This window comes from Aythya fuligula, chromosome 4, assembly GCF_009819795.1.
Source record: "Aythya fuligula isolate bAytFul2 chromosome 4, bAytFul2.pri, whole genome shotgun sequence".
Taxonomy (NCBI): domain Eukaryota; kingdom Metazoa; phylum Chordata; class Aves; order Anseriformes; family Anatidae; genus Aythya; species Aythya fuligula.
Window position 1 is genome coordinate 9,068,626 of NC_045562.1, and position 13,760 is coordinate 9,082,385.

Consider the following 13,760-nt stretch of genomic DNA (forward strand, 5'->3'; position numbering starts at 1 on the left):
TCCTAACCAACGGACTTGTTTGTATGTTCCAGCAGTTTCATTTACCAGCAGTTTCCCTCATTAACAAAAGTCTAGTAAGCAGATCCAAGTGTGTAAACTTGCTCCTCTTTTTTCCACTCACTCAAAATGTTTAATTCTGTAGTGGGTGGAAAAGAAAACTAAGAAGGGCACTTGTTTATCATGCTGGTACCACCTCCATGAGATTTCCTGGAAATACAAAGAGCTTCTTCAAACAAACAACTCACGCCATGCATGCCATGTTCACATGGATTCTGATGGTCTCCAATGCAACCTGATATCCCCAGTGACAACCCATCCACAAGACTTCTTCAACCCATGTCTACAATGGTGGAGACATATTTGGGCTCTATCTATACTGGGAGAACAACTCACGTACATCGGGCTGTGGGAAGGTGGCTTTTAGGATGCAGCTTCCCTAAGCTGCACAGATCCTCTCTCTTTTTTAGATGCTGGAGTGCAAGAGTCTCTTCATAAATGAAAAAGTCGCTTTGCTTTCATCTTCAGCACAGTTTCTTTCTTTTTCTTTTTTAATGTAACAATATACATCTTATTTACTTCTAACCAAAGGTTTTATTTTCATAAAATTTAAAGCAGTATCTTTTTAAACAATCAAAATAATAATAATAACAATAATAATAATAAAATAATAAGTGGCTTTCATGGAAAGCAACATGCATAATCTTAAACCAGTTACTAAAACTGTATTTCCCCGTGTAAACAAGGGCAGACAAGCCTCTTCCAACCTTGTATGTCAAAATTCAGCTGATTTTTATCAAGGACAGTCTCCTCAAAAGCTGTCAAACAAACTTACAGTTGCTCTTAAATACGACTGCACTCGAGGTACTTATCAGTGAGGACTGCTGGCACCTCTCCATGTCTTCTGCCTGCAAGACAAAGTCTGTTTCCATGGGTCTTCACGAGAGCTGTCTTTTGCTCCATCAGAGCTTTATGTCCTGCGACTCTGACATTTTGGCAAGCGTCTTCTTGACTCGCAGGGCCGTGAGCCGGGACGCAGGGTTGTGGGCCCAGCACTCCATCATGAGTTTCCCCATCTGCCGCAGGCACTGCGGAGGGAAACAGAAGGAAAATCAATGGAAGATGTGAGACTGCAGCGGGTGGCAATGGTGGAAAACTAAAGAGAAGAGGTCTTTTCTAACGGCAGCCAAAAAGACTTGCATGCTGGCTTTCAAAACGACCACGTATCCCTGCTCTGCCCCTACCACCTCCTTCCAAACACACAGCACCGCACTGTGAGACTGCCCTGTCACTCTGCAGAGCTACTTTGCCTGAAAACTTCCTTGCTACGATAGGAAAAGAAAAAGTTATCCATCCTGTCCACCTTGTTCTCCACTTCCACAAGGGTCCTGGCCCAGAAGCAGTGCAGACCCTGAAAGGCATTAAGGATAATACTTACTAGCAGTGCCAGATCAGCCTTACTTACTGCTCTTACAATAATATACAACTTTATAGTATGTTAATATATAACCAACCTAATTTTATAATAATATAACAACACAATATTCCAGAATAAACAGATTTGGGTCATACACTAGCCTTTATGCACTAACATATTTGCCTCTCATTGATAGAAATCCTGAAGTGGGATTACTGGTTACACTAACCAATTAACCAGGAAGAGTAATTCCAACATGCCTCCTCAGCCCTCAGTACGTGTGTGAGGAGATCAAACACACACTTTGTGCCCCTGCACAGAAATCTTCCTAAGGATCGATACCAACCACGCTTCCTCTGGTGTTTCCACCCTGTCTGAAGGCTCTGATGGGTGTGATGAGTGAGAGGATGGGTTCTTGGGCAGATCTTCCCACATCGGTAATTGCACAAGCCTCTGGTCATGCAGGAAGGTTGTTTTATTTTTCCCTCACATACCCAAATCGCCCACAATTTGTGTAACCTCAATCTTTCATCTACCTGCAGAATATTCATCTAAACACTGCTATTCCCAAATGACAGCTGTCTTCTGTGACGGTAGAACACTTTAGAGCATTAAACTGTACTAATTAACATGATTAATGGCCCCTCTATAGCCTTGCTGCTGCAGTTGGCAGGTTTGCCTGTGGTATATCAACTGTTCATCTCCAATTCCTCCAGCACAACGTTGCTTCATTACAAACTCTCAGTGGTGAGAGATCAGGTTCTCTCCCACCCCTCACACATCCAAATTTGACTTTGGAAAGCATTCTTTGGCATTCCTACATCTCTTCTGAAAGGCTGCATCTGTAGGCCTGTATGCTGCAATGTGAAGAGGTACATGAGTGTTGTTTCTCTAAGATGAAAGGGCTGCTCTTCTGTGCAGCCTGGGTGTAGTGCTTTCATTGCATATCAATACCTTAATTATGAACTGCAATATCAAGTGCTAATGTTAATGTAAAATTGTGGCAAAATTGCGTTTCCAAGTCTGCACACCTGTGATCACAGAAAAGCTGTATATTCACTTCATTTCAACCAGACAGAAGAAATTTGCTTCTTTCAAAAAAAAAAGGAAACAAGGTTGGAATCATATCCAACACATCAGCACACACTGAAGTTGCTGCCAGTATACCACGTACACCCCTGGTGCACTCCACTATAAAATAATTTCTCTTGCAGAAGTTTTGGCTAGCTACCGATTTAATGTCATTAATGTTGAGAGCAGAAAGCAAAATGAGTGCTAGACGAAAACAGAGTGACTAGAAAGGTCTGCTATCATTATGTGAACTGTTAGATAGCAAACAACAAAACCTGCTCACAAATATCACAGGCAACGGCCCCTGGGGCTCTCAACACCTGCAGTTTCAATGGGGATGTCTGAGAACATTGGTCTCCTTCCCAAACCCTGTTGCATCAGTGCTGAAGTTCCTCCTCACTCAAAATGACGCACAATTAGGTCAATCTCACTCATTCTGACTAAAGCGGGCCCAGAACAAGTTGAGTATTAAAGCCCAGGCTGTGTTTTAAAGGGGATGGTACCTCATCACTGCTCCATCTGTTGGGAAATGAAGGGCGCAGCCTCTTGATGCACACTATCTCCCGCATGTCCTCATAGGAGGGGTCGCTGGGCACAAGGTCGTGGTATGGAAGCTGGTATTCTTCAACTATTCCTGAAAGAAACAAGCAGGTGTAAATCACTTGCAGAAGACATTTTCCACTATCCTCTTCCCTTTCTTTTTTTTTTTAATCATGTTGACCATAAAGTGTTGCCCCCTGCCGTGCACCCAGCTTTGTCTACTTTGCTTTAATTCTCATTCAGTTTTGGCCTTTACTATTTGAGTTTCATGCACATACTGCAGTGAGCAGCCACAGAGCATACTAGCTCATGGCTTTGCTGGAGAGAAAGCTTATTTTTTGATCCTTTGCCATTCTTGTCCCCTGTAGGGCCGCAGGGCATGCATACCCAGCAGTCAGAGACACTCTGCATATCCATTATTCACCTACTGCTCCCTCTGATTCCAGCCATCCCTTCTCCTGAAATGAATTTTCTTGGAGTTATATCAAAGACAGCATAGGGTGTAATATGCTGAGAAAATATCCGTACTGTTCAATGATTAGATGCATTTCCAAAAAGTACTTTGCTGCCCTGAAGTTTACACTACAGCCAAGCTCCAAATGTAATTATCAATTACTTGCCAAGCGAGACTCTTTCTGTCACTGCTGTCCAGTCTAGCAATCTCCAATAAGTTACCATAAAAAAGAATAATTTTTCAGCAATGGGCCCATATCAGAGCAATTAGGAGGATACTAAACCCTGAGTTAGGTTTCCCTCATATTGGTGGGCCTGGTATATATTAACTCTCTGCCTTTTCAGAAAATGGCAAGGCGTTCTTTCTGCACAGTAATGATGATGATGGCATTACAGAATTTACACAACATCACTGCAATATACTTTACCAATGTGTAAACACAGGGATCACTTTGCTCACCAGTGAAATTCAGCTCCTCTAGGGTAAGCCCAGAGCAAGCATTCAGCACAATACTGCAGGCTTTAAAAATCAATAAAGCCTGGTGAAGGTAGCACAAACCCGAGAGACATGCTCTTCTCTGTACTTGCCACCAATCTGGTGTGTAACTGCTGCCAAGTCATTTCTCTGCATTTAACTTTCCTCAGTGGCAAAATAGAGGTAATAACAGCCATCATTTTTGTGCTGCACTGAGCGATATGTGCAGAAAGCTCACACAGCCTATGCAGATATGAAGGGATCTTTGCCCCAGCCCTGCAGCTGGCTGCATTGCTTTATCATTGCTCTCCCCATGCTTGAATGCCTGGTACCAGAAAGAAATAAGACACATGACTGGTACCTGCTTCTTTCTACTTGTTTTTGTAAATAATTATTTATTTAAACAGTGTCACTGCATACCCCCAACTTGTTTGTCTTCTTATATTTAACACTAACAAAAAGAAGAAATTTTGTTTTTGTTTTTTGTTTTTCTGCTAAAATAGCTGAATGCCTGCAGTCCAGCAAAAATTTGCTGCCTTCAGAACAAAACAAAAAAAAAAGAAAAAAAAGTTCCAAATTCCTTCTGCAGTGCAGGCATCTGCTGCCTTCAAACAAGCCATTAAAATCCAGCATACATCTTTGCTGTTGAAATAGCACTGACTGACGCTTTAAAGTAAGTTTCAATGAGAAAAGAGAAATTACGAGTTACCTGCATGGATTATCCACGTGTGTTTATTACAGCAAAAATAATGACCCAGAGAAAAGGATGTAATGAAAGATTTGGGCTTATGAACAAATTGTGGGTTTCAGTGACACAGTGAAAAGTGGCCTCCCAGCTATTAAAAAGGTATTTTTGCTGTTTACCTCCTGACACACATCTCCTGGCTATCTCCCACAGGATGAGTCCAAAACTGTACATATCAGCCATGATGTACGACTGAAAGTGATTTCTATTCAAGCTTTCATCCAGCACCTCAGGAGGCATATAGCGTTTTGTTCCTACGCGGGTGTTTGGAGGTATGTCTACCTCGTTTGTATCACTAAAATAAAAAGAAGAAAAAAAAAAAAGGCATCAAACATGCAATGACGTGGCTTGAAAAGAAAGCAATTTAGATGGGAGAAGTAGTAAATTCAAACCACATTCACTCTCAAACAAGGTCAAAAGTAGTGTATAATCTTAATGGAACAATTCTTACAAAGAAAGCCTCCTAGTGTGAACTCGACCCTTCCTAAAAGGCTGCCTTGCCTGAGGCGGTATTAAGCATCCAAATGCAGAACCACGATGGAGATAAAACTCAACAGGGATGCTGTAACATTTGTGAGATTTCATTAGCATTAGACTGAACTCTAATGCTGGTGATAACAATCAAATCTTCATTAAATGCTATTTTCTTAACATACTCCACCACGTAATGCTTCGGTCTTAGCAATTAATGGAGGACACTAAATAGCCCAGGCAGTATCATTTAGCTACAGCAAATCAGATTTGCAAGGAAGATGAGGCTAACTATGTTTCATGTGTGCATTATGTTTGATCTTTCCCAGCCTTTACACATCAAGAAGTACAAACGCACAGATGGGATTGTGTAAAAAAAATAACCAAAGGTGTGACATCTCACACACTGACCAGAGGAGTAAACGCATATCTGACATGCATTACTATGTTAGATAGTAACCATACACTTAATGTGTTATTGGATATTTTTTTATTATTACCTCAGATTCAGCTGTACCAATTGTAATGTTTTTAAAAGTTCAATATACGGCATACATTGTGGTTTGTTTAGAAAGGTGTATTTCCCTTTCCCTAACTTCAAAACTGAAATCTTTTACATGTGACGAATACCACAAAATCTCAAGAGAATAATCACGACTGCCATAATTTTCTTCACCTACAAGTATGAAAATGATAAAAAAGCCAAGTGTGAGGTACATCCAGTCAGCTACATTAAATCATACATGCGCTGTTGGCATTTGTGTATACCTCAAAAAACTTTACATAAATCTACTGACCTGCACTGCCTTGCAATATTTTGAATAAAATGATAAATGCAAAGAACTTTACTAAATTTATTTATTATTTTGAGTATATCACATCCCTTTCACCTATTTTTTTTTTCTGTTTCTGATCATTGCCTGTGAAACACTCTTTAAGGAAGCTTGGTCCACCCGTATGGTGGACCAAGGGAAACCAGATGATGTGATTTTTTTGGACTTCAGCAAGGCTTTTGACACGGTTTCCCATAGGATCCTACTGGACAAAATGTCCACCATACAGCTAAATAAAAACATCATATGATGGGTGAGCAATTGGCTAACGGGCAGGGTCCAAAGGGTTATGGTAAATGGGGCTGCATCAAGCTGGCGGGCGGTCACCAGTGGGGTCCCTCAAGGCTCCATTTTAGGGCCGGTACTTTTCAATATTTTTATAAACGATCTGGATGTAGGAATATAAGGTATTTTGAGCAAGTTTGCTGATGACACCAAACTTGGAGGAGTTGTGGACTCGAATGAGGGCGGAAAGGCCTTGCAGAGGGATCTGGATAGGTTGGAGAGCTGGGCGATCACCAACTGCATGAAGTTCAATAAGAGCAAGTGCCGGGTTCTGCACCTGGGACGGGGAAACCCTGGCTGCATGTACAGACTGGGCGATGAGACGCTGGAGAGCAGCCTAGAAGAGAGGGATCTGGGGGTCGTGGTAGACAGCAAGTTGAATATGAGCCAGCAGTGTGCCCTGGCAGCCAGGAGGGCCAACCGTGTCCTGGGGTGCATCAAGCACGGCATCGCTAGTAGGTCAAGGGAGGTGATTGTCCCGCTCTACTCTGCGCTGGTGCGGCCTCACCTCGAGTACTGTGTGCAGTTCTGGGCACCACAGTATAAAAAGGACGTGAAACTGTTGGAGAGTGTCCAGAGGAGGGCAACGAAGATGGTGAAAGGCCTGAAGGGGAAGGCGTACGAAGAACGGCTGAGGTCACTGGGCCTGTTCAGCCTGGAGAAGAGGAGGCTGAGGGGAGACCTCAACACAGTCTACAACTTCCTCATAAGGGGGTGTCGAGAGGCAGGAGACCTTTTCTCCATTAACACCAGTGACAGGACCCGCGGGAACGGGGTTAAGCTGAGGCAGGGGAAATTTAGGCTGGACGTCAGGAGGGGGTTCTTCACAGAGAGGGTGGTTGCACACTGGAACAGGCTCCCCAGGGAAATGGTCACTGCACCGAGCCTGTCTGAATTTAAGAAGAGATTGGACTGTGAACTTAGTCACATGGTCTGAACTTTTGGGTAGACCTGTGCGGTGTCAAGAGTTGGACTTGATGATCCTTAAGGGTCCCTTCCAACTCAGGATATTCTATGATTCTATGATTCTATGAAGAATTCTGTATGAAAACATGCTATGCAAAGTAAATTCCATTCAGATAATGAGAAATATATATTTCACCTTTTTACAGAGACACTTGGTCATTCCTACTTTTCAGTTCATACCTAAACAGGGTGCTACTCTGCATTTCTTAGGCAAAGTATGCCTGCAAAGGGTGAATTTCTGCCCTGAAACTTTTATGGCAAATAGTGTATTTCCAACTTGTTGTTTTCTAGGCCCCTGCTCCCCAAAGTAAAATTGTTCCTTTCTCATCTCCTAAAGAAAGGTCAGCTTCATAAATGAAAGGTCTCAAGAAACTTGGTAGATAAGTCACTAGTGAGAAGAGCACGTAAAACTCTACACTCTGAATAATTTCAGTTCAAGATTTGTACAGCTTTTTTTATACACATATACTTAAGGGGACCCACAGTTTCAAAGCTGACCTCTGAAATGGAAACCTTCAGCCTATAGCCACATTTCTGTGCTCAGGAAAATCAGAGAATTTGTAACGGACATCTCCACCAGGACCAGTGCCGAGAGCTCAAGCTCCTGAACAGAGCAACCAGCTGTCAGATCACAATGACTTCTTTATGAATCCCAGGAGTGAGTAAGTCCTACTTGTATGGTCCTTCTAAGTTATTTAGACACATAACCATTTTTTTAAAATCAAATTTAAAAGCCATTTCAAAAATCAAATCTGTACTTCAGCAATTTGATTTGTCGGAAATGAAACAAAACACAGCCCAAATGGGGAGCTTTTCAATAAATCCCAATTAGTAACATGTGCAAATGATTAGTATTATTCTCTATAAGTTGTGAGTGAATTATTTAGAGACCAGACAAGCTGAAAGCTTCAGTGACAAGTTTATTGATGTCAATTCAACCTGTTTGTGCCACATCCTTTTAGCACGGGGTAGTAGTAATATTCAGGTTGATATTGAGCAGTCAGTGATGAAATCTAACCATATGCACAGATGCAACCAATGTGCTTAATAATTTGAAAGTGACTATTTCTACATCTGCATTATGTGTTTATGCAACATCTACATAGGTAGCCTCATCTTATGTATGGGTGAGCACAGTGTGAAGGCAATGTATGCATGCTGTGGGTGCTTGCTCAAACGTGCACACTCACACACAGACCACCACCACCAGCGTGAGGCTGATTAACCAACTTTCCATCACCCTGCTATCTCTACTCACCTAATAAATTTAACAGCCAAGCCCAAATCTGCTATACAGCAGGTTCCGTTCTTTTTCACCAAGATATTCTTACTTTTTAGGTCACGGTGGGCAATAGCTGGTTTGCCTTGCGTACTGAAGATCTCCGTATGTAGGTGGCACAAGCCACTAACGGAGGAATAAGCCAGTTTTAGCATGGCTTTTGTGTCCAAGGTGGTAGATTTTAGATAATCATAAAGGGAGCCATTCTCATGATAATCAGTGATGAGGTACAGTTGGGTCCAAGAGCCTGTGCCTTTAATGTCTGCAGCAATGAATCCTGAAAAAAAATAAAGAAAAAATAAAGAATTTCAAATTAATACTTCTCAAGGTGATTTTTGACTACCCAGGAGCCAGAACTCTCAGCCAATTCAACACATTTATTTTAACAATGCATTTAACTTCTTTTATGTTACTTACATGTAACTACGCCTCACCTTTAGCCTTTAATATATTTTCAGAAAGCCTATATAGTCAAATACTGATGGCAGAGCCAGATGTGTGATTTTTGGAGCAATATCCCCCATCCCCATTATTTTTTTTTTTATCTGCATAGGAATCTTTCAAACATTTTCCTTTCCAAAAGTGCAGGGAGACTAACTGCAGAGCACAGCAGGTAACAAAGCACATAAGAAAGCGCGTAAGACAACAACAAACACAAAGTTATTAAACTTAAGAAAGCTGTCACTATCTAATAGTGATCTTTAATATTTCACTCACCAAGAATATTTTCATGCCTCATCAGGACAGTTTGGTAGATTTCTGTTTCTCTGAACCAGCTGGCCTCCTCCGTGGTAAAAAACACTTTGACAGCTACCTTTTCGCCACGCCACTTTCCCATCCAGACTTCCCCATAGCGACCTTTTCCAATCTGTTTCACCATCTGAATCTGTTTTGCTATGGTTCTTTGAACCTGTAAAATGCCAAGACACACAGTGAGAATTCACTCTGCAGATATTTTTTGCATTTATCTCCGTCCTTCTTTGTATCCTCTCTGCACAGCAAGCCTGATGGGACTGGGAGTATGCAGCCACTGAAAAATGCATTTCAGCAAAAGCTTTGCCATACAGATGCTCCTCATTTTGCTCCAACGTACAGCACTACTGTGGTCATTCCTGTCCCATCCCAATTCCAAAGCCTTATGTAGTCAACACCTTTAAGACTCAAGACTGGGACTCAAGAAGAGCCCAGAGCAGTTCCAAAACTCCCATCAGCACCAAAGACCAGAGTAGCACCAAAACTACTGTGAGCATCTTCCTATCACCTTCCTTGAAAACCCCATGCCTAATAATTTCAAAATTCTAATTTGGTGTTAGGAACCACAGCCATTGCTTACACAGTTACGATCCACGTGCCTACATTCATTTTAATAAATATAATAATTTTATAGGAATAGAAAACAAGAATTGATGTTCCCAAAGATAGGGAAGTGCAGCTTTAAATAAGCACTTTCTAGTGTTTGTATCATTTTTTTTCTTGTGGCTGTACTATGAACTGACACTAAAATCAAAGAATTTGTGTAGCTCTAGCAAAATTCAGCAGCATTGCAGAGGTACCTTTCATAACAACGCAGACTACGTGTAGCAGGTGGGCTGAATCTACACTTAGAGAACATTTAAGACTACAAAAAACCTTGGACAAACAGAGACTAAAATAGGATTGCAGCATTTCTGAAGAGCACATATTTCTAAAAGTTCACAGAAGAAAATCTAAGGTAGATGCTGCAACACAAACCACTGTTGCTCACGGTTGACTCAGCCTCACCCTAGTATAACAGGACATTAAGATGTTTCCCCCCACATCTAAAATTTTTTGGAGTGATAGGATTTTACAGAACGTTGAAAGAAAATAATGTTTCTTTTTCTTTTCCTTTTCCTTTCTTTTTTTTTTTTTTTCTTTTCACTAGGGTTTTTCATCTGGCCCATGTTATTGGTAAAATCAGCCATACACAACTCTTGAGTGGCTTATTGCAGCAAGTCTGCACTGTCTGAATCCCTATGAAATCACATTCATTTAATGTAACCCTGAATATTTTTCCAACCCTGGATGACAAGAACGATCAAATCCTGATTTAAAAATAATTTACTTCCTTCATTATCCCTGGGAGGACCAGTGAGACTATCAGTTTGGTAGTGCAGAGCAGGACAGCCACAATCACCCTGCAGTATGAATGCACGTCCAAAGCCAAATTCAGAAGCTATTAGGTAAGGTCTATTACCATTTGTTTTGTAAATAAATTACTGGCTTTCATATTAGACAATTTAAAGAAGAAAAATATGCAATGGCATTTATGCAAAGCTATTTCAAAAGTTCCATCTTTCTTCTGTTTCAATTTAAACACGATCCCATTTTTTCAGCCCTGCTACCTATTATTAGTTTTCCAAAATGGTGGCTGCAGTGCCATTATTTTTGATTAACCTCATTGAAAGCCAAGAGCAGAGATCAGCCTGAATTTTTTAAGTTGATTTATTCTCTTTTATATTCTCATATAGTGATTGAACAATAGTTATATTACACTGGAATTTTGCTTTAGCATTGTGTAATGTTATTTTAGCATTGTCGCTTTCTATTCTGCCCATGTTAAAAATGTATCCTGAACAATAATGCAGTTATATCAAATAACTTAATTTGTGCAAATATATGTAATGGCATCATAAAGTACATGAAATTACAATACTTAATGATGAAAAGTTTCTCATTAAATTACATTAAGAAAATGAAAAACACATTTCTGTTATGGGTTTTCAGGTGGCAGAATACTATGTGAAGGCCTTAACCTGGTTTTCTCTTGCTAGAACTGGTCAAACGATTTACTGTGACCTATTTACATTATTTTAAGGAATTTAGCCCTTTCGTGAATCTGATTATGATTTTTAGAACAAATTGGTTAACCAAAATTGTTGGATGAACTGATTCTACGAGTATGCTGAATGATGTGTTCATGCAAATTATTTAGTGTTGTGTTTTTGTTTTATAATTTATTTCTAAATTTTATTTTGTTGCTGGAGTTTCATGACAGGTCAGGTAAAATTACATGTCCCTATGTTTTCTCTCCTTGACTGGAATCAACCCAAGTACCAACTATTTTACTTTCTGCACTCCATTTTTCTGATCTTCAGGTAAATGTCTCCATCTAATGCAGATGAAAATTTAGACAAGTGAATCTTCTGTAACTTCAATATTGTGAACAGAGAAGTTTATTCCTAAGACTGGGATGCGGTCTACTGAAAAGAAAAATTCATTGGAAGAGGAATTATAAAAAAAAAAAAAAAAAATCATACATGAAAAGGTGGGACCGAACTCTGTAAATCTGCAATCTCTTCATACACACCACTGAAAAAATTCTCTCTCCTTTACTTTCCCAGCATCTAATTTCCTTCCTTGATTTTACATGTGGATTTACTGGAGCATTAGTTATGCATAAACATCTTGTTGTGTTGGGCAGTAGGGTTCTGCTTGCTCACACAGACTTGATTGTGCACCCCAGCCTGTTGGCTCAAAGCTTTTTATTTAAAATTTAATGTTTTGCCACCCTGTTTAAAATTTGATTGGCAGTATTTGACCTGCAGCAAACTTTTCTGTCAGAGGTACAAACAGCCCAGGAAAAAGAATGCTTCCTGAATGTCAAAGTATTGATAAAATCTTGGTTAATGCTTGGTTTTGGTGTAATATCTACACTCATTGGAATAAATGCTCTGCACAGAAGGAAGACATTACTGTTTGTCATAACCTAACATTTTGTAATAAATTTGCAGCTTGCTTTTCTGAAATAATAAATTTGGGTGTTTCATTCTTTGAATATGAAATAAAGCAGTCAAAAACAAATTCTTTCACAATAAAGTCTGGAGCATTATTGCCAGGCACTTTCTATTCACTTATTTCAAGGCATGGGCCCAGAGGTATTAATCCGTGCATTTCCAGTGAGCCTGTAGTGGTTGTAGCTGTCTGGGAAATGCAGCAAACATTTATTACCATGTGCAAGTTTCGTTATAGCTCTCGTTTTTCTTCTCTTCCACAGAAAATCACTATTTAAAGGGAAAGTCTGGAGAAAATGTATACACCTTCATAGGCAGGGAGAGAGCTAGGGACACTAGTGAGACCACAGGTCCCATCTTCAACCATCTCAGGAGCACCAAGCATAGACCAAGATCTTGATGTGGAAGGCATGCAAAAAGCGAAATAAAAATATTAAGAGCCCCTCACAGTTAAATAAGTTGGACGCTCTCATTACAAATGGTTCTCCATCATAAGCATGATCCATCCTTTCCACAGCTGCTAAAGGGATGTAGGTATGGGGTATGACAGAGCTTTCTTAAAGCCTAAATGTAAATAATGGAGTTTCTCTCAAAGGAGTAAAAAGACCATGCCTTTTCCATGCTCAGAACCAGTCACAATGTCCACTTGTCAGCTTGGCTTTTTTCTTCGACAGCTATGTTAATTGTCACAAAATTGGATTTCAAAAGAAATTAGCACGTTTCTAAAATAAGGCTCTAAGTTCTTACTCCTGCTAGAGCAAACTGAACATTTAGCCAGCCACTCAGCCTGTTTCCTCATTTCAAGGAATTACAAAGCTTCCCATTTATTTTCTCTTTCAGGTGTAAAAAATAAGATCCGAGGGGAAACGAAAAAACAAACAAAACACAGATAAATAGTACTTGGAAACTGGACAACATCAGCAGAATAGGTTTACTACAAACTAACAAGTTTGGTAGAAAGGGGTGTGTGGGGGGAGAGGATACATATAATTCATGAAAAAATGAAAATTAAATATAATTTTTTTTTTTTTTTTTTAAGTGCTAAAAAGCAACGATGGCCCTCAAGAAGACAAAGTGTTGAACAGAACTGTTTTGCTACAGAATGTAAAACCACTGCCTTTTCAGCATGTGAGCTCAGGGGGTTCAGTCATCTTGGAGTCAGTTCAGAAATAATGATAAAGTACACTCCATCCCCATGCCTTTAACCTTTGAGATTACCTCAGTACAAGGAAAAATAATTCGCTCTTGACTTCTGAATGCAAAGTGAAGTCTGCACATAAAAAGGTTCCACGTTTGATGAATTGCAGTTCCTTTCACATAAAGCCTACATGTCAGTGTTGGAAATGCTATTGTGTGTTGCACATAAAAAGCGAGAAAATAAGACTGCAGGCCAGACGCTGTCCGTTGCACTGGGATAAATCCTGATAAATTTTCTGGGCTTTATTGGTCTCTATTTTCCCTGTGGTATCTAAGTTA

At 40.1% G+C, this 13,760-nt stretch overlaps 1 protein-coding gene across 1 annotated transcript in view; it reads right to left on the reverse strand.

The window, feature by feature from the left end:
• Positions 1-688: 688 nt before the first annotated feature.
• The window catches only part of BMPR1B (bone morphogenetic protein receptor type 1B), a 32,256-nt gene continuing 19,184 nt past the window's right edge, over positions 689-13,760 (reverse strand). The window contains exons 6-10 of the mRNA XM_032186882.1: positions 9,250-9,442; positions 8,512-8,809; positions 4,818-4,993; positions 2,989-3,119; positions 689-1,085 (exon numbers count right to left, since the gene is read on the reverse strand). Coding sequence (XP_032042773.1) covers positions 960-1,085; positions 2,989-3,119; positions 4,818-4,993; positions 8,512-8,809; positions 9,250-9,442 — 924 coding nt within the window. The 3' untranslated portion in view covers positions 689-959. The remainder of the gene's footprint in view (positions 1,086-2,988; positions 3,120-4,817; positions 4,994-8,511; positions 8,810-9,249; positions 9,443-13,760) is intronic.